Below are 21623 nucleotides of genomic sequence, written 5' to 3' on the forward strand. Positions count from 1 at the left end.
GCCTGTCACCTGGGCAGGTGGTATGTGTGCAGGGATGTCTGTGTGTCTGTCTGAGGCACGGGTGCTGACGTCGGTGTGTGTCTTCACCTGCCTGGGGTGCGGTGTCTGCGTGAACGCCTGCTCGGGGGCCTGTGGGCCTGGGGTGGAGGGGACGCCGGGCGTCTGTGGGTGGATCTGAGCTTGGGGGATGGTGGGTCAGGTTTGGGGAGTGTATGTGTTGACAGTGCGTCATGGTGCAGGACTGGGACCTCACAGTTTGTCACCCCGAGTCTGTGTGACAAGAACTCAGAGTCCTGTGCAGCGCCACCTCCCACCCCATCAGATAAGTGGCGCTTCTGCTCCAACTTTCAGACAGAGAAACAGGGGCTGGGTGAGCACAGACATCTTTTCCAAGTCCCACAGCTGGCCAGTGGCAGATCTGAGCAAACTCCAGTTGTCAAGGTCACCAGGAGCCACAGTGGGGAGTGGAGAGAGAGGGGCCCGGGGGGAGAACTTCTGCCCAGACCCTCACCATGCTGGGAGCCGACACTGCACCGCAGAGGTCTGACCAGGCTCCCTCCAGCTACATGAGGTCACTGCCACCCCCACCGGCCACCGGGCACCCCAGGGTGCTGTAGCAGATGTGGGTTTCCAGAGTGCACCCCCACCCTTCATGACCCCTACGGGACAGCCGAGAGACTGGATGCGCAGAGAGAGCAGGTATCTGTCCAAGGCACAGGTGGAGGGTGGGGTTTGAACCCACACCCCGGAGCTCTGGCCTCTGCTGCCTCCTGAAGTCTTTGTGGGGCAGAAGCTGGGAGTTCCTCCTGCCTGGAGCAGCACTGAGAACAGGGGCAAAGGCAAGAGTCTAGGCTTTCTGTTCTCCACATCCATTCTCCAATATATGACCCACCTTGTTTTAGCCACCGACTGGGTGTTACTTCAATGTCAAGTGTGTGGACTCACACAGGGCCACGTTCTGAGGCACTTAAAGTGCAGATAAAAAGCTAAAACCCCAGCCACACTACAACTGAGTGCACTGATTTTTAAATGGGTTTTGGAGAACCGGAAACGGAGGCCTGGCTCACAGGGACATCTGGAGGGCCCATTTCTGGGATGGACAGACAGGTTTATGTGGGGCAGGGGTGCAGGGGGCCAGCAGGAGGGAAGAGACCGAGGAGCCGCAGGGAGGTGGGGAGAAGGGAGCTGACTTCTGACCTTAGGATCTGGTCCTTTCAAGTCTGTGAAAACAATTTCTTGTAGCAGAGAGGAAGCTGCCACCAGCCCTGCCCCCTCGAGCCCCTTACTGTCACTGCAGGGGGGGAGCTGGGGGAGGGGTGCTGAGATCTGCATAGGGAGATGCCCCCAGAGCTCCCTGCAGAGCTGTGGCTGCAAGACCAGGCTTAGCTAGGACTGTGCAGGAGCTGGCATGGGGTCAGGCAGCTGAAGGCTGAACCCTGAGGCCATGGAGGGGACTCAGCTTCTGGGGCACAGGTGAGGACACAGTCCAGGGCCGTGAGGGGATCCAGAGTGGGGAGTTGTGGGTTCCTGGGTCCCGCTGAGTCCTCAGGAGCCTGAATTCTCCTTGGGAACAGGCGCCATCCTTTGGGGGTGCTGCTGAGTGCCAGCAGTGCTGTGTGGCCGGGTTTACCCCAGGCACCCTGGGTAAACTCTGCAGGGCCAAGTACAGAGGGGGACACCAAGTCTCTGGATGGTGGGGACCTGCCGCTTACCCGCGAAGTCAACAGGAGCCTGGCTCCAGGCAGGGCTCTTCCCACTGGCCCAGGCTCACCTGCCCACTGCCCCTGACCTGGGCGACCTTGGCCACGGCCTCTCCCGCCCACCCTGCTGCAGCTTGTTTGCAGGTCCCCAGGTTGGCCTCTGAGGTATTCTCATGGGACCCTGCTCATATTCCCTACAATGTAACGGCTTAGTCTAACACCTGCAGCCAGGCCTGGCGGGCGGGCCCGCAGCAGACAAAGCCCAGGTCTGCCCAGCTCCCACCCGTGGGAGTGCCCAGTGGGAAACTCGTGGTGCCGGGGACCAGGCCCTGGGCGGCACTGGGGGATGCAGACGGGGACCAGGACCCCTCCTGCGCCGGGAGCTCAGCTGACACCGCGGCGGGGGGCGGGCATCCAACCCACGCATCCCCGCCCCCAGGTGGGGCAGCGCACAGCATGTCTGCAGGTGGCAACCACTCGGAAGTGACCGAGTTCATCCTGGTGGGCTTCCCGGGCTCGCTGAGACTCCACGTGGGCCTGCTGGTGCTGTTCCTGCCGGTCTACCTGCTGACCGTCACGGAGAACGTGCTCATCATCGCGGTGATCCGTGTCAGCCCTCTACTGCACAAGCCCATGTACGTCTTCCTCGGCAACCTGTCCTTCCTGGAGGTGTGGTACGTCTCCGTCACGGTGCCCAAGTTGCTGCTCAGCCTGGTGGCGCCCGAGTTCCGCCGCATCTCCTTCGCGGGCTGCATGGCACAGCTGTACTTCTTCCTAGCGCTGGCCTGCACCGAGTGCGCGCTCCTGGGCGTCATGGCCTACGACCGCTACGTGGCCATCTGCAGCCCCCTGCGCTACCCGGCCATCATGAGCCCCCGCCTCTGCAGCCTCCTGGCCACTGGCTCTTGGCTCTCGGGCTTCGCCATCTCCGTGGGAAAGGTCTTCTTCATCTCGCGCCTGGGCTACTGCGGCCCCAACGTCATGAACCACTTCTTCTGCGATGTGTCCCCACTGCTGAACCTGGCATGCTCCGACATGTCTGTGGCGGAGCTCGTGGACTTCCTCCTGGCGCTGCTCATCCTGCTGGGGCCGCTGCTGCTCACTGTCTCCTCCTACACCGCCATCATCAGCGCAGTGCTGCGCATCCCGTCTGCCGCCGGCCGGCACAAGGCTTTCTCTACCTGCGCCTCGCACCTGGCCGTGGTGGTCATCTTCTACTCGGCCTCCCTCTTCATCTACGCCCGGCCTCGCGCCATCTACTCCTTCGACCTCAACAAGCTGGTGTCCGTGGTCTACACCGTGCTCACGCCCCTGCTCAACCCCATCATCTACTGCCTGCGGAACCGGGAGGTCAAGGAGGCCCTGCACAGGGTGGTGCAGGGGGCGGCCCAGACCCTGGGCGCCTCGTCCTAGGACCCTCCCCCGCCCCGCCCCTAGGACCCATCCTGGAACCACCTGGGGCCGCCCCCAGGACATGCCCCCAAACCCACCCAGGGCCCCTCTCACTCAGCATTCACGCACCTGGTCAGCGGCTGACAGGCCCTGGGCTGACCCATGACCCCCAGTGAGGGCATCACGGAGGGCGAGGACCCTGTGATGGGGCCTAGGGGCAAAGTGGGAGTGAAGGGAGCACCGTCCACGTGGGACAGGACTGTCTGATGCACCAGCAGTGGTGCTGGGCGGCCCAAGGGTCTCTCTGGGTGGGAGGGTCTCTCCACCATCCACAGGGAAAGGCCAGCAGGAACAGAGCCCCAGCTTTGCCCCTTCTGCCAGGACTGTGGGCAGAGCTAACCTGAGAGGCCCCCTGCTGGGCAGACCTGGTGCTGACCACCCATCACTGCTCCAGCTGCAGGCTCTGAGAAGCCAGCCTCTCAGCTGCCATGGCGGCCACCACATTGGTACAGATGTCCCATGAGAGACGCCTTTATGTCAAAAATCATGCGCACGCCCCTCTTTCAAAATGGGCATACTTTCAAATCAAACTTCTGTAATGTGATCATTTTAAAAAGCGGAGTGGAAATACTGGGTCATTGATTTGTCATTTAATTAATAAAGTGAGTGTTGGGTGCCAGCCCTTGCCGGGTGCTGCTTGGCCCTGCACAGACCAGGTGGGTCAGGGAACTCACGCCTGGTTTACATACCTGGGAGCAACAGGTGCAGCTTGGTCACTTCCTGACACACAGAAAGCTCTGCAAGGTGCCGGGGTCACAGGGCCTGTCCCCCAGGGGCACTGAGGGATTGGGGTGAGACCGTCCCAGCAGGAGGGGAGGGTCCTGCAGAAGAACAGCAGTGACAGGAGGCAGAGAGGAGGGAGGCCACGCCCAGACCAGGCTGAGCTCAGGTCTGGGAATGTCCCACAGGTTGTGCAGTGCCTGGATCTGGGGCCCAGAGAGAAGGGGCCAGAAACAAAACCGTCGGAGTCACCAGTATATGGCGGGTAACCAAAGTCAGGAGCGTGGGTGACGTGGCTGGGGAAGGCTGCATAGCCGGAAGGGAAGAGGCCAGGGGAGTGGCCCTCAGACAAGGTGGGAAGGACACAGAGGACCTGCAGGTGGGTGACCCAGGTCCCAGGAGCACTGGGCACAGCCGCTGGGAGAACCAGGTGGAACGAGGACTGAAGAGTTTCCCCTGACTTGTCAGCAGATGGTCGGACATCAGCATCAGCACTGAGGAGCAGTGTCCTGGGTCGGGGATAGTGGAGGAAGTGCACAGGGGTGGGGTGGGGGCACCTCCTGGTCCTCCTTCTGCAGAGGCTGAAAGAGAGAGACCGGAGATGAGAAGACAGAGGGGCAGCAAGGACCCTGGTTTGGGGCAGGAATGAGGTGCAGGGAACAGGCGGGATGGCCTCAGCCTCCCCACTGAGGGAAGGAAGAGGCCTCGCTCTTGAGGCCATGAAGCCCTCACAGTTCCGAGCCCCAGGACCCTGGTGGGGGTCTCCCTACCGGACCCTTCAGAGCTGTAAGGACGGCCTCCCTCCTAGGCCTCCTCTGTGTCAGCCCCTCCTCTCCAGGCCATGCCCAGGTTCCTGGACTCTGCCTGGGACCATTCTCCTCCTAAACTCCCATCGCAGCAGCTCCTGGAGACCACAGCAGGACCCTCCCCTGGGCTCCAGACACACAGCTGCCCACCGATGGCCGGCCATGGGTCTCACAAGCTGTCACTCCACACAGCCCACCAGCTGCTGGTCACCCTCCTCCCACCAGTGATGATCTCCTCCTCCAGGTGGGACGGAGCCTCCCTCTGCCCCACGGCCCAGCCCCTGGCATCCCCCTCTGCTACTTCCATAGCACCAGCCCTGCAGGGCTGTGAGTCTGTCTGTCCTGCCCTGTGCCTCATGGGCTCCCTGCTGGGACCACCCTAGTCTCCTGCCCCTCCACCACTCACTCACTCATCCTGATCAAATCCCTATTGGCCGTAGGGTAAATCCCCAAATCCTTAACAGGACCCTATGATCCAGCTCTCGCCAGCCTCCCAGCCTGGGTCCCCCAGGCTGCACCCCACCTCTCCCAGCCTGCTCCTGTAGGGCCCCAGCCCCCTCCCCAGGAGACCCTGTGATCCAGCTCTCACCAGCCTCCCGGCCTGGGTCCCCCAGGCTGCACCCCACCTCTCCCGGCCTGGGCCCCCCAGGCTGCACCCCACCTCTCCCGGCCTGGGCCCCCCAGGCTGCACCCCACCTCTCCCGACCTGGGCCCCCCAGGCTGCACCTCACCTCTCCCGGCCTGGGTCTCCCAGGCTGCACCCCACCTCTCCCAGCCTGCTCCTGTGGGGCCCCAGGCCCCTCCCCAGGAGACCCTATGATCCAGCTCTCGCCAGCCTCCCAGCCTGAGCCCCCCAGGCTGCACACCCCCTCTCCCAGCCTGCTCCTGTGGGGCCCCAGCCCCCTCCCCAGGATGCTGAGGGGGTCAGGCCCTGATGCCCCAGCACCTCCCACCAGCTTGTCTCCAAGAGGGACTTGCACAGAGACCCCCACAAATGGCCCCAGCTCCCAGGGCTGTCCACACTGTGTCTGTCCATCCACAGTGTTCATTTGTTCCATCCCCTCCCCCCACTGAATTGCCACAGGGCTGGGCCACACCTGCTGAGGCCACCAGCGTGATGCTCACGGGATGAGGAAGGGAGAGGTCCACTGAGAGCCAGAAGAAGCAGAGGGGGCCCCCCACAGGCGGAGGGTGGAGCCTTTTCTCACAGCAGCTGCTGGGGGAGGAAGTTAGCATCCAGTCGGCCCCCTCAGCTGAGCCAGCGCTGCCTGCCCTTCTGCCTCGTGCGATGCCCCCGTTTGCCCATTTTCTCGGACCACGTACTTCCCGTGGCTACTCCTTTCTGTCCGTGCCATGAAGCCTGGGGCTGCTTCACTAGAGAAGGAAGAGGCCTCGTGTGCCCAGCCCCACCCCTGTGTGCGCGAGCAGCAGCCAGCAGCCAGCGCCCACCCCGCCAGGCAGGACACCTCGTCAGCGGTGAGGAGGCCCTGTTTCCTGGGCTAGTACTCACCCAGGACCTGGGCCCTTGGCCCGCGACCACCCCTGGGCCCTCCTCCAGGCCCCTTCCTCCAAGAAGAACAGCTTCTCAGTAAAGATGGAGGGTGGGGGACAATGGACCCCCACCTCAAATTCCACCAGAATGATGGTAAAGGGACCCCCAGGGTAATGATCGAGGAGACGACAGCAACAACGTTTCAGAAACCAGGTCAACGGGGCGGCCTTGGGGAGCAGGGGGCTGAGTGACGCTGCCATAGGTGGAGCTGGGCAGGGAGCACCCACCTGCCCAAGGCACTGTGAAAGTGAGATGCAGGTGGGGCTGGAAATGGGGTTTTGGGGAAGGCGGTAAAGCCCAGCCTGACGCCCAGAGCTCCAGAGACAGTGGTGTGGGACCAGGACACACCCAGATGCTGGAGGACATCAAGGGAAGGTCCCGAGCTGGACAGCAAGACCCCAGCCCTGCAGCCTGGGTCCCTCCAGATAGGAGTTTGGATGGAGCTTCTCTGAGAAATCCCACGAACACCCAGAACCAAGGACACTGACTGCTGGGTGCTCCAGCTGAGCTACCCTTCGTGGGCACAGTCAGCAGTGTGGGCTGGGAGCTGAGGGTCACCAGACTTCTGACAAGAGAGGGAACTAAGGGAAAGAGAGGAAGTCGGAGGAAACAGAGCTCGCAGGGGGAGGAACTTCATGAACATCCTTAAGGACATGCGAAAACATGCACTGCATCCTTGACACAATAGAGCACTAAAAAAAAGGAAAAAGAAAGAAAAAGGAAAATTCAGAGAAAGAGAGGAAAAGCTCTTGCAAACTGGAAATACGATGGCAGAAATAAAAACTCAGTAAGGGTTGGAAGTGAACTGAAGAAATCATTCAGAAAATCAAGCCAAAGAGTGACATGGAAAATGGATACCAAATACATTTTAAGATTGGGGAATTGAGGGGCGAGGGGCTAGCTCAAGAGGCAGAGTGCATGCTTAGCACACAGAAGGTCCCAGGTTCAATCCCCAGTCTCCTCTAAAAATGAATAAATGAGGCCGCCTCTCTCGCTCCCACCTCTCTGGAGACGGCCCGCACTCCGTCTACGGAGTGTGCACCTACTTTTACTTTAACCTGAGCACCCAACCCCGACACCTCGTGGCCTTTCTCCCACCTTTTGAAACAGCCTACACTCTATACAGTATGCATTTCTCTAAATAAATCTACCTTTACTCTAAATAAATAAATGAAAGTAAACCTAACCCCCCAAAATTTTTTTAAAAAGTTAATGTACTTTTTTTAAAAATTGGGGAACCGGCCCAGAGATCAGATATCTAAGCAAGAACTCGAGAGGCTTCAGGGGAAACAGGGAATCTTGAGACCCAGGCGTGGAGGACTGAGCACTGCAGACTAACGCTTCCCTGAGGACAGCTGGATAAGGGGAGTGAACCGTGTTTCAATCTTCAAAGCAGCAAAGGGACAAGGGTCAGTGAGGACCTGACAGGCCGAGGGACGGGGACCACGGTGCCCCACGTGGGGAGCCCAACAGTCAACCTTCTGGCCAGCTGAGGCCCCACAGACCCCACCGACACGGTGACCCTGGAAACCCACACCCTGCCTAGGAAGGGGCTGCACCCCAGGAATGAGGGTGAACCGGACTTCCTGAGGCCCAGAGCACTGAGAGCACAAAACTGCAGACTTTGAACTTGGAGCCGCAGGGGTCTAGACGACTAGCCCCACCGTGAGTCTGGAGGAAGTAACAGCTAACAAACCACCCCCAGAGGAAGACAACATCTACGTCTGAGCTCCTAGTGCCTTCAGATAATGCTTCAAATACGCTATTCAGCACATAATCAAAAATAATGGGACACCCGAAGAAGTGAAAGGTCATGAGAACAGCCGGTGTCAGATCAGGAAAAAACCCGAAAACCACTGTATTTCCAAGACCCAAGGAGGCAAAGCAGGTCGGAGTGGGGAGGACGCAGAAGACTGAGCAGCACCGTCAACCTGACTGGTCGAGAGCTGGAGGGCTCTCCACACAGCGCAGAGGAGTGCACTCCTTTCCAAGGCAGACCCCAATTCTAGGCCATAAAATAACTCTCAAATTTAAAAGAATTAAAAGTAATTCTCTGTGTCTCTGACCACAATAGAGTTAAAACAGAAATCAATAAAAGAGTGAGATCTTTGGAAAATCTCCAAATACTTGGAAACAATACACTTCTAAAAACCTGTTAGTTGAATAAGAAATCAAGTGCGAAATAAGAAACTGGTTTTAAATGAATATAAAAAACACAACATATCAAAAATCGTGGGCTTGTACTAGAGCAGCACTGAGAGGAATATTTATAGCATCAAACACCTACATTAGGAAAGAAGAAAAGCCTTAAATCAATGGCGTCAGCTTCTATGTTAAGAAACTAGAAACTGAACAATAAATTAAGCACAAAATAAGCAGAAGAAAGATCAGAGCAGAAACCAGCGAAATAGAACACAAGGAAAAAGAGAAAATCAGTGAAACAAAAGCTGCTTCACCAAGCGTATCAATAAAATGAATGTATCTGAGGTCAAGCTGATCAGGAAAAGATTGGATAAGACACAAATTACGATTATGAAGATTGAGGGTAGTGACATCACCACAGATTCCATAGAGCTTAAAGGGCTAATTACAAAATACTCCAAACAACTTTATGCCAACAAATTTAACAGCTTAGATTAAATAAACAAGTTGCTTGGAAGACATGAACTGCCAAAGCTCACTCAAAGAAATGGACACCTAATAGCCCTGTATCTGCTAACCGTGCAAACAGGAGCTTCCCCACACGCACACACACACTTCAGGAGAGACGGCTGCACTGGCGAGCCCCACAGAACACTTAGGGAGGAGCTAACGCACAAACTCCTCCAGAAAACTGGAGGGGAGGGGGTGTTTCCCCACTCGCTGTGCAAGGCCACCACTGCCTTGATTCAAAACCAAAAAGAAAGAAAGCTACAGACCATATCTTTCATGAATATATATGCAGATTTTCTAAATAAAGTTTAGCCCATAGGAGCCAGCAATGTACACGAAGCATAACACATCATGACCAAGCATGACTGGTCTTAACATTTGAAAATCAATCAATGTGATTGATTACAGATTTTAAAATACAACATATTTTAAAATATCAACAGCATAACAACAGATTTTAAAAGACAAACGATATGATCATCTCAACAGGTACAGAAAAATGTAACAAATTCATTCCTGAAAACATTCGTCCCTGAGAAAAGCTCTCACAAATGACAAACACAAGAGAAGCCCTCAGTCTGACAACAGGCACCTGTAGGAAACAACACTGACGCCAGGCTTGACGGCGGAGGCCAACTGCTTCCACCCACATCACAAACAAGACGGCGCTGCTCTCACTCCTTCCACTCAACACCACGTTGAGGTTCTGGCCAGTCCAATATGGGATCCAGGTAAGAAAAGAAAAGCCTTCATCTGTGGCTGATGTGACCAGAAGAGGAGAAAATGCTGGAGCCACAGTAACGCAGTTACAGGGCTGCTGGTGTAGGGTCAACATCCAGAATCAGCCGTATTGCTATGTACAAGCAACAAGCAATAGGGAACTGAACTATCTTTCAAATATTTCAAAAAATATCAAGGAGCTAAGTGTAAATCTTACAAAAGATGTGCACAAATGTACATTGAAAACTACAAAATACTGTGGAGGAAATTAAAGACGTACAGCAATGGAGAAACCACTTTAATGCGTGGAAGACTCAGTGTTGTTAAGATGCCAATCCGCCCAAGCTGACCAGAGGGTCCAACGCAATCTCCGTCGGAACCTAAGCAGGCTTCTCTTGGACATTGCCATGCTGATTCCAAACGTATACGGAAAGCAAAAGCCCTAGAATATTCAAAGCAACCTTGAAAAGGAGCACCAAAGCTGGAAAGCCGCCCCACCAGATGCCAGGTCTTATTGTAAAGTTGGTGGGCAAGACGTTGCAGTACTGGCATCCAGACAAACAGATCGTGGGACGGAGCAGGGAGAGCACAGAAACGCACTCACACACGTGAGGACAACTGGTTCTTGGCAAAGGTGCAAAGGCAATTTAGTGGAGAAAGAAGAGTCTTTATGATAAATAGTGCTGGAAAATTGGAAACCCAGATCCCCCAAAATGGGCTGTGATCCATCCCTCACACCGTATAGAAACAGACTCCGGAGAGATCATAGACCTACATCTGAAACTTTTAGAAGAAAACATGAAAAAAATCTTGTTTACCTTGGGTTAGGAGAAAATTTCTTTGATAAGAAAGGGAAACCAAAATTCATAAAAGAAAAAAATTCATCCAAATTAAAATCTGTTCTTCAAGAGGCACAGGTAAAATATTGAAAAGACAAGCCACAGACTGGCAGAGACAATGTTTTTGAGCCGTGTGTCTAACAAAGGCCTCCTATCTTCACCTCAACTGCTGTATCCAAAGCTCAATGATAAAATAAACAACCTGGATTTTTCCAATTGGCAAATCAATTGAACAGATGCCTTACCAAAGAACACACATAAATGACGAGTCAGCACAGAAAAGATGCTGGACATCATTAGCAAATGATGCAAATAAAAACCCCGGTTAGATGCCACCGCACGTCGAACATAATGGCCAAAGGCGAAAAGACTGACCGTGTGTCTTGGCAAAGATGTGCAGGCACTGGAACACTGCTACACTGTTGGTGGGAGTGCAAATGGCACCACCGCTTTGGAAAACAAGTTGGCAGTTTCGTGAAAAGTTAAAACGCACTTACTCAGCCACTTCACTCTTCACCACAAACTTAGTGGCTCAAAACAACACACATTTGTTATGTCATGGTTTCTGTGGGCCACTGGTCTGGACAAAGCTGAGCTCAGTCCTCTGCTCAGGGCTGCACAAGGCTGCAGTCAGATGGGGCCGGACCCCTAGGTCCTCGCAGAATTTATCTCCCTGTGGCTGTAGGACTGAGGTCCTGTTTCCTTCTGGGCTGCTCTCAGCTCCTAGAAGCCACTGCAGTCCCTGCCCCAGGGCCTCCCTTAGACCTTCTCGCAAATGGCATCTGGCTTCGTCAAGGTCAAGTTCAGACAGTGTCTCACATAACCTCACATGGTCACAGGAGGGACGTCCCATCACCTCTGCATGTTTAGTGGTTCCCGTCCTCTCTCAAACAGTATGGAGGGTCCTCAAAAAAACTAAAAAAAAAAAAAAAACCTAAAAAAAACCCTACCATATGCTCCAGCAATTCCAGTGCTGGGTATATATCCAAAGAAAATAAAAACACTAATTGAAAAAAAAAAATAGCCACCTCAATGTTCATAGCAGCATTATTTACAGTAGCCAAGATGTGGAAGAAGCGTAAGTTTCCATCAACAGATGACTGGATAAAGAAGACGTGGCATTTATATACACAATGGAATACTACTCAGCCATTAAAAGGAATGAAATTTTGCCATTTGCAGCAACATGGATGGACCTGGAGGATATTATGCTTAGTGAAGTCAGTCAGACAGAGAAAGACAAATACTGTTGCTCTCACTTGTAAGTGGAATCTAAAAATTAACACAAAATGATTATAACAAAACAGAACAGATACAGACAACAGACTGGTGGTTACCAGTGGAGAGAGGGATGGGGGAAGGTGATTCAGAGGTACAAACTACTAGGTATAAAATAAGTAAGATACAAGGGTGTAATGTACAGGGCAGGGAATAGAGCCAATATTTTGTAACAACATTAAATAGACTATAATCTACAAAATATCAAATCACTATGTTGTACACCTGAAACTAGTGTAACATTGTAGGCCAGCTATACTTCAATAAATACATATACATTTCATCGTGGGTCTGTCTTTCCACCACATCTTCTCCACCCAGCCGTCTGTCGGAGGACACTTAGGTTGCTTCCATGTCTTTGTTATTGCAGTGAACGTGGGAGCACAGATACCTCTTCAGGATCCTGACTTCGTTGCTTTTGGACACATACCCAGGAGGGAGACTTCTGGGTCCTACGGTAGTTCTTTTTTAATTTTTTGAAAAAACTCCGTACCGCTTTCCAATTCACATTCTAGCCAGCACGAGGGTCCCCTTTTCTCCATGGCCTCAACCAGTTCTCATTATTTTGTTTTTTTAATACCAGACAGCCCAACAGACGTGATGTGGTACCTCGTCGTGGTTTGGCTTGCATTTCCCCGGTGGTTAGTAATGCTGAGCATCTTCTCGTGCACCTGACAGCCATTCAGATGTCTTCTTTGGAGAAGGGTCCACGAAGTCCTTTGCCCATTTTCGGTCGGGTTGTTTAGGGGTTTGGTTACTGAGCCCCATGAACCCCTCATGTATTCTGGATGCTGAGCTCTTATCAGATGTGTCATTTGTAAGTAGTTTTCTTCTCTACCAGAGTTTGTCTTTTCACTTTGTTATTGTTTCATTTTCTGTGCAGAAGCTTTTTGTTTCGAAGTAGCGCCACTTGTCTTTTTCCGTAACATGCATATCCCACAACCGTCTACCCAGGCGATGGACTCTGGGTTACGTTCAGCTTGGGTCTATCAGAACAATGCTGCTATAAACACACCCATCGATGTATCTGTGTGGACACATATGCCATTTTTCTGGGCTGGAGCCCCAGAAGTGGAAGGGCTGGGTCACATGGTAAGAATACATCTAACTTCATAAGCTACACCAAGCTGTTTTCCAAGGTAAGTCACTGAGATTTGAGGCCGACGGTACCCAGCACTGCTGTAGGACCAGATGGCCTCCGTGTGGTAGGGACGGTAGCTAAGTGGACGTCACAGCAGCTGGGGATGAGCAGGGTTCCTCCACTGCCTGTGAGGGGCAGAGAGGCTGTCAGCACCAGTCGTGGCCCAGCTGGGTCCCACGCACGTGGCAAGTCTGCAGCCCAGGGTCAGGGCTTACTGAGCACAGGCCCACAGCACACAGCCACATACAAGCATCTTGCCTACATTGGCAGGAATGATTAGTGATGAGAGCGAGTTTAATGTAGGTGTATTAATCAGAGGCAAGGGGATGTCTGTGCCAAAAGGAGTATGTTTTCCTAAAGAATTATGTTCAGAGTAGCCAACTCGTCTTTAGAACAGAAGTCCTATTGGACAGCATCTCCAGGAGCAGACAGCGCAAGGAGCTCAGCAGCCGGGCCGTCCATGACCTTCCCGCAGAAACCACACCCACGGTGGTGCCCCTCCCCACAGGGACTGCGCATCCTGCCCGGCTGAGTCCTTTCATTCAGGCGGAGGAGTGGGTGCACAGAGGCTCAGATCCTGGGCCTGGGGTGTGCGCACCGTGTGACCACCAGCCTCTTCTGCAGAGTGGGGTCTGAGCACTGCTTCGTTCGGGATAGGTGTGGCAGTCACACCCACTGTGCAGATGGGGACAGAGTACAAGGTCACAGAGCCACTGAGGGGAGGAGCAAGACCCCATCCCAGCTTTTGGCAAAAGTTGTGTTGCCTCAAGTGGTTTCGCTGAAAAGTGACCGCTCAGTGGTGGGCACAGAACAGACACTCACCGTAAGGTTCGAGAGCTCACGGCGGCTCTGTGGCCCCACCCGATACATCTTCTGATTTGAGAGGAGCCTGTTAGCTGATGACCTGCATTTCAAATGGAGAGGTCTTGAGGGAGCAGGCTGGGGACAGAGGTGATGGCCTGGCCCACCATCTCCAAGGTGACACTCAGACCCAGGCAGTGCTGCACGTGGGCAGGACCACCTGAGTGCCATCATTTGGGCCAGTGGGAATGAACAGGATGGCACAGAAGCCCTGTTCTGCTCTCCTGAATCCAAGATCAAGGAAGATCTGACTTATATCCCAGTGGAAGACAAGCAAGGAGAAATGCCCAACTTCCTTATTCATCAAGGAGATGCAAACTGAAGCCACCACGCGACACACTCCTTCAGGATGGCTAAAATGAAGACAGGTGACACTGAGTGTCGGCGAGGACCAAGCACATGCCTACACTCCTGGAGGTACTGCACAGTGTGGCAGTCACAGGGGAAGACGTATCCATAAAGATGGACATACACCAGAATGCGTGTGTGTGTGTTCTTCCCAAAGGCATCATAAGAATTATCAGAGCGCCAAAAGACAGAAACAACCCTCAGCAGCTGAGTGTGCAAGCTGCGGCCTGTTCGTGCCGGGAGGACAGCCAGCCGTGAGCACTGCTGAGCAGCCGCCACACACAGCGCCCTGGGGGAGTCCCACAAACGCGATGTTGCGGGGAAGTGCCAGGCACTAAAGAGCACGTTCTGTGTGACTCCACTTACGTAAAGATGAAAAACAAGCAAAACTGATCTATCAGGTGGCCAAGACAGTGGTCGTCTTTGGGGACCACAGGGGACAGAGGCATTGGGATCTGGGGTTCCAGCCACGTTGGGATCTTGGTCCAGGTGTGCGGTTTATGAAAATTCATCAAATTATACACTTAAGACTTGGGCACTTACCTATATGTATTCTATATAATTTAATAAGAAGCTTACACACCAGATGTAACGGTCACACAGCCTGGTGACTATAGCTAATAATACTGTGTTGTATATTCAAAAGTTGCTAAAAGTTCTTATCACGTGAAAAAAACCGTTTTTACCTCTATGTGGTGATGAATGTTAAGTAGACTTACGGTGGTGACCGTCCTGCAGTACCTACAAACACCATCATTATGTGGTTCACACGAAACTAACAGACTCTGTGTGTCAGTTCTCTCTCAATGTTAATTAATTAATTAAAGGGCAGAAGACTGTCAACGTTCTGTGTCGTCACATATTCGTTTATAAGAATGATGGCCTACTAACAAAAGTTTTTAAGAAGTAAAAAATTAAAAAATTAATAAAAAATAAAAGTAAATTAAACTTTAAAAAATTTTAAAATAAAATAAAAAATAGCCTACTAGAAATGTGTTTGGGTTTACACACATTCCCTCCCCCCAAAAAAGCATTTAATCCCTTTGAAACTCAGACAGTGAGAGAACGCAGGAAGATTAATACACTCCAATGACGTGACTGTGTTCCAGTTACAGGCGGAGGAAACGCTGACAACCAGGCGTGATTTGCAGACACTGTTGTCATGGTCCTCAGGGTGCCCTGGGGCGGCCTGCAGACCCTGTGAGAAGCCAGTGGGGCAGGAAGACTCTGTGCAGGAAAATCCAGAGAGACCAGGGAGCCAGGTGGCTGCTGAGGACGGGAAGTCCTCCCTCTGCTGGGCAGATGCCAGGAGGAAGAAACCTCGCCCAGGTCTCTAATCAGAGTGCCCCTCCTGCCATCCTGCCTCCCTGCAGACACCGCAGCTCTCAGGAGGTGCACCTCCTGCCCGAGACGTAATTGCTTATTCGAAATTAATTGTCTCCTCCGAGCTGAAGCCCAGAGGGAGTCTGATGTCCTTACTAATTGGGACGGTCCTCATCATCCTTGTGGAGACACGCCAGAGCTTCCCCTGTGCCTGACTGCCTGACGAGCCAGAACCACCCACCCTCTGATCCCCAGGCCTGCAAGGCAGCTGTCCCCACGGGCTGCTCAGCCCCCCAGCCCAGCCCGCCTTGCTTCTTTCTAATGATGCCCCAGGGAAGGCAGCATATTGGCCTCCCAGTGCCTAAAAAGTCTCCCATCATGATGGCTGGACTCTCGGTGAACTCTGAGCTGATTGGGTACCAAGAGGGTTGTGAAGGTTTCCCCAGCTGCCTGAGGGGCACAAACTTTTTCTCAGAAACAAGGCTCAGAGTAAAAGATGGTCCCTCGGGTGGAGCAGGTCAGGGAAGAGCCAACTCAGAAGCAGGTGACCCAGGCGCAGCTGCACAGGCTGCTGAGCTGTGCTGGGGAACAACCTCACGGGGAGGAGCTGCCCCAGCTGTCAGCTCTGGAGCAAGGGTGACATTGCTGCCATCCTGCTCCTAGAAATGCCTCGGGGTCACTCGGGTCACTACGTCTGCAGGAAGGCTAGGGAACCAAGGCGTGGAAATCCATCTCAGGCAGAGACCCAGGCAGCCCAGGGCCCTGCTGCCAACAAAGGGCTGGTGCCTCCTGATCCAGCAGGTGTCTCCCCAGCAGGTGTCTCAGCAGGTGGGCCTGGCCAGCACCTGCCTGGGGAGACGGCTGTAGCTGAGCTCCAGCCTGTGGACTTGAAGCTGCTCACTCCAAATCCCTCTGGGGTGTGAGCACAGGAATCCTGTGTCCATAGATCCAGGGGACATGGGCCTACGTGTCCCCAGGCCCTGAAGGGATTACTGCAGTGGTCTGAAAGTCTCAACCGTCCCACCCTTCACCCACCCATCATGACTCGGGAGGCCCCACAGAGCGTCTCCTCCAATGGCCACTCTCACCTGATGCGAGGGCACTCCAGCAGTCACCTCCTCTGGTTCCCAAAGTGCCAAGTTTGCCCTCATTCCTGGGCATTTCCAAAAAGGAGAGGATGTCATCATAGGTTAGAACCCCTCCTCCCCCAGCTGTCACCACGTCCTGGCTCCTGGATGGGGTCATGTGCCCTCTCCACTCACCTTCTCACAAGCCTCCAGCTCCATCACCTCACCAAAATGACTCCCCATGGCCAAGTTGGGGTGTGGGGCAAAGGCGCCATCAGCAGCACCGGAGTCACCTGCTCACCGCCTCCCTGGAGGTCCTCCTCTCAGTCTCCTGGGCTGGAGCCCCTCATGTTCAGAGGCCCTGGGCTCCTTGTCCATCATTTTTTTTCTCTCCTCAGCCCCTCCTTTGGGGTCTCACTCAGTCCCGGGGTCTTCACTGAAATGCCTCTAAAGTACCCCTAAAGGCCAGAGCCGTGTCCAGCTGCTCCCTCCCATCTGTCCTCAAATCGCTCAGATGTCTTCTGGCCTCTCAGACTTAATGTGTCCAAAGTGTGGCTCTTGAAATACCCCCCAGTCGATACTGACAGATAAACAGTATGGCACCCTCTTGCCAGGAAGATGCATTGCGTGTTGCTTCCACCCCATAGGTGGTTTGGGACCGAGTCAGGAGTCATCTAAAACAGCTTAAGGGGTGTGGCATCTTAATCACAGGCTCAGAGACGGCTGTCCAGACCAGATGGTCCAAGAAGAAGCCAAGTCCAGACGCAGCTGGGTCCACAAGCCAGAGGCCAGTTCCAGCCCTGAGTCACCAGCTCGCACTTGGGAGAGGTTCTGCCTCAAAGCCAGTGGAGTTCTGCAGCCACAGGCCATTTGTTGGGAAGGCAGTTGGCAGGTGGTGAGCATGAGTGACCCTGAGGCTTTGTAGGTACCCAGGAATGGACATGGGGCTCCCGGGAGCCCAGGGTGGGAGAGGCAACCCAAAAGTCGAGGTTTGAAAAAGGATGCAGTGTCTGCAGAAGAGGGAATGGTGCTCCCAAGAGTAGGAACAGCATGCCAAGGGCACAGAGAGACAAGGAGACACAGTCTTCCCTCACACCAGTCAGAGTGGCCGTCATTCAGAAGTCCACAAGTGACAAATGCTGGAGAGGCTGTGGAGAAAGGGGACCCTCCTGATAACACTGCTGGTGGGAATGCAGTTTGGTGCAGCCACTGTGGAAAACAGTATAGAGATTCCTCAAAAGACTAGGAATAGACTTACCATATGACCCAGGAATCCCGCTCCTGGGCATATATCCAGAAGGAACCCTACTTCAAAATGACACCTGCACCCCAACGTTCATAGCAGCACTATTTACAATAGCCAAGACATGGAAACAGCCTAAATGTCCATCAACGGATGACTGGATAAAGAAGAGGTGGTATATTTATACAATGGAATACTACTCAGCCATAAAAACCAACAAAATAACGCCATTTGCAGCAACATGGATGCTCCTGGAAAATGTCATTCTAAGTGAAGTAAGAGAAAGAGAAAGAGAAAGAAAAATACCATATGAGATCACTCATATATAGAATTAAAAAAAAAAAGAAAAGAAATACAAAACAGAAACAGACTCATTCACATAGAATACAAGCTTGTGGTTGCCAAGGGGGCTGGAGGAGGGAAGGGACAGACTGGGATTTCAAACTTTGTAGATACTGACAGGCATATGTAGAATAGATAAACAAGATTATACTGTATAGCACAGGGAAATATATACAAGATCTTGTGGTAGCTCACAGCAAAAAAAAAAAAAAAATGTGACGATGAATATATGTATGTTCATGTATAACTGAAAAATTGTGCTCTACACTGGAATTTGACACAACGTTGTAAAATGACTATAACTCAATAAAAAAAGTTTAAAAAAAAGTGAAGATCTTTTTCAAAAAAAAGTAAAATAAAAATAAAAAGTCCACAAATGATAAATGCTGGCAAGGGTGTAGAGGAAAAGGAGCCCTCCTGACAGCACTGCTGGTGGGGATGCAAATTGAAGCAGCCACTGTGGAGGGCAGTATGGAGGTTCCCTAAAAACTAAACTTACCATATGATCCAGCAATCCCACTCCTGGGCACATATCCAGTGGGAAATATAATTTTAAAAGAACCCCAATGTTCATAGCAGCACTACTTACAATAACCAAGACATGGAAAGAAACTAAATGTCCATTGACAGCTGACTGGATAAAGATGTGGTGTACACATACAATGGAATACTACTCGGCCATAAAAAAGAATAAAAAAAATGCCATTTGCAGCAACATGGATGGACCTGGAGATTGTCATTCTAAGTGAAGGAAGCCAGAAACATAAAGAAAAATGCCATATGATATTGCTTATATGTGAAATCTTAAAAAAAAATGAACTAATCTACAAAGCAGAAACTGATTCACAAACGTAGAGAACAAACTTGTGATTGCCAGCAGGGAAAGTGGGTGGGAAGGGACAAATTGGGAATTTGAAATTTGCACCTCGGGGGAGTGATGGAAATGTTAGCTGTCTTGATTGTGGTGGTGGTTTCATTGGTGTACACATCTACCAAAATTCATCAAACTGTACATCTGAAATATGTGTAGTTTACTGTATAGGAATCATACCACAATAAAGGTGTTAAAAAATAAAATAAAATAAAGTCTACCTGGGGATTATCATATTAAGTGAAGTAAATCAGGCGGAGAAAGACAAGTATCACATGATATCAGCTATATGTGGAAACTGAAAAAAAAAAAATGAACTTATTTACAAACCAGAAACAGACTCACAGACATAGCATACAAACTACGGTTACCAAAGGGGAAAGGGGGGAGGGATAAATTAGGAGTTCGGGATTAGCAGATACCAACTACTGGATATAAAATCGACGAGCAGCAAGGTCCTACTACACAGCACAGGGAACTGTATTCAGTATCTTGTAATAACCTACGATGGAAAGAATCTGAAAAAGAACACATATTCTGTTACGTAGATACACACCTGAAACTAACACAACGCTGTAAATCAACTATACTTCAGTTTAATTTTTTTTTAATTTCATGCAGCCAATACGTATGTATTTATGTGTCTGAGTATGTGCAAAGTTTCATTCTGCCAATATGTCCCTGATCCAGGAAGAATTTTTAAAATAAAATAAAATAAGTCTATTGATTTAAGTCACTGTTAGAATTCCTTTCACCTAAAAAAGAGGACGAAAATGGCAGACAATGCCCAAAGTTCAACCCACCTTCACCGACTTGCTGCGGACCCAGGAAACCTGCGGACCCAAAGCGGGCCCAAAGGGCCCGCGATTTTCCGGGGCTGCAGCCGAAGCCCAGGGCACACTGTCGACAAACCCCCAGGTGAGGGCGGCTTGGCTGAGAAGAGACTGAAGCCTGACCCGGTAACAACGGGCAGCGTTCACAAACTGAGCGAGAGACAAGCCTCTCCAACCCGTGGCTTTCCCCTGCTCTTCCAGCAACGCCTGATTCGGAGCCCAGACTTTTCAAAGGAAGGTCCACGGGCAGCACCCGGTCACCGAGGAGGCCTGGTCTTCACCCGAATCTTGAGTCACAAACTGCACGAAGATCACCTAACGGGAAGCGCTTTGCAGCCCGGACGAGCCCCGGGGCGGCAGGGCGCACTGTGCCCACCGCCCACTCGCGTGAGGAAACGGCCTGCGGACCGAAGCGGTCTGACGGAGCCGCGCGCCCGGAGCCCTCCTCCCGGGTCCCAGACCCCGCGGGCCGGGCGACCGCAAAGGCCCCCCCCACCGCCGCGTCCGGGCCCAGCGCCGTCTCGGCAGCCTGCGCTCACAGTGAACCACGGCCAGAGAAGGCGCCCCCCTCGGCTTTCAAGGACCACCTAGTTCCCCGACCCGAGAAGGGGCACCGAGCCTCCGCCGCGCTCCGGGCCGGGAAACAGCCAGGCGCGGCCGCCGGAACCCGGAGAGGCGCCTCGGGACCCGCGGTCCTCCCCGGGGACGCCTTCCCTCCGGGAGGGAGGGAGCCGAGGACCGCAGCCCCCGCGGCCCGGAGGGACCTCCGGGTGTGCCGCCCGCTCCGGTCCTCGGCCCAGGAACCAGGAGCCTTTGCGGGGAGCTCCGGTCAGGTCCGGTCTCCGTGGGCGACGACCTCCGCCCCGAGGCCACGCTCAGGGCCCTGCAGACAAGGGCGCCTGGCGGTTGCGCCCACCCCCGCCCAAGAGAGGACGGACGAGGAGGGCCGGAGCCCACCCCCCTGAGCAGAGGAGCCCTCGGGGAACCCTCTGGGATTGGCTGAGGATGCGGGCTCAGGGAAGGGGGTTGAGGGTGAGGCAAGGGAAGGGACAGGGAAGGGAGGGGCGAGGAGGGGAGGGGACCTCGAGGGGAGGGGCACCAGCTAACTCGACGAGTTCGTAACTTACCCCATCCGCTTATCAAAGGCCAGATCCCGTTAAATTTGGACATTCTTTAAATCATTATTGGGAAAATAACTTCACAACAGCACAAAGACCACACAAGCGTCCTTGGCCATGATAACTATAAATGTGTCCTTCCGCTCTGGCCCCGGGGGACTGGGACCTCCGGGAATCCGGTCTTCCTCACACCAGTGGGAGATGGCTTCTCAGCTGGGGTCCCTCACACCTGTGGGTGCCCACTTATTGTAGGCCTGGGTCTCCGCGGGAATAAACCATCAGCACCCCTGGCCCGGCGTTTCCGTCTGGGGGAGAGCGCATATGATGAACACAGTGAAGAGGACCGCAGGCCGGTGGTGGGGGCCCGGGTGCAGTTTTAAGTGGGGGTTCTTCCCTGAGCTCCAGAAGTGGGGCCTGAGGCGAGACTGGGGGGCAGCAAACCCACAGGAAGGCCTAGGCTGCTGTGCTCCAGCTGTGGCAGGCTCCCACTCCCCAGACACCCCACAGACCCCTCTGAGCGCACCAGCATCACCAGGCAGGCCCGGCCTGGACACTGTGCACAGTGGCACTGGGCTCAGCTCCCTGCCAGGCCTGGCTGGCTTAACTAGCACATGCCTTCCCTAGGTGACAAGGGGGCACGCCTGCGGCCCTGGGTGAACACTGTGGCCACAGCTCCCGGATAGCTCATGGCTGCAACTCAGTGCACACACACCTGCCGAGTCCAGGCAGTCACCCTCAATTTCTATCAGTGGGCAGG

At 53.3% G+C, this 21623-nt stretch overlaps 1 protein-coding gene across 1 annotated transcript; it reads left to right on the top strand.

Moving 5' to 3' along the window:
- The first annotated feature begins 1263 nt into the window (after positions 1-1263).
- LOC105066911 (olfactory receptor 226-like) lies at positions 1264-3776 on the top strand. The gene has a single exon (XM_010952357.3). It carries the CDS (start codon positions 2157-2159, stop codon positions 3111-3113), a length of 957 nt encoding a protein of 318 aa, XP_010950659.3. The 5' UTR covers positions 1264-2156; the 3' UTR covers positions 3114-3776.
- Positions 3777-21623: the final 17847 nt, after the last annotated feature.

The sequence above is a fragment of the Camelus bactrianus genome, chromosome 11 (genome assembly GCF_048773025.1).
Source record: "Camelus bactrianus isolate YW-2024 breed Bactrian camel chromosome 11, ASM4877302v1, whole genome shotgun sequence".
Taxonomy (NCBI): Eukaryota; Metazoa; Chordata; class Mammalia; order Artiodactyla; family Camelidae; genus Camelus; species Camelus bactrianus.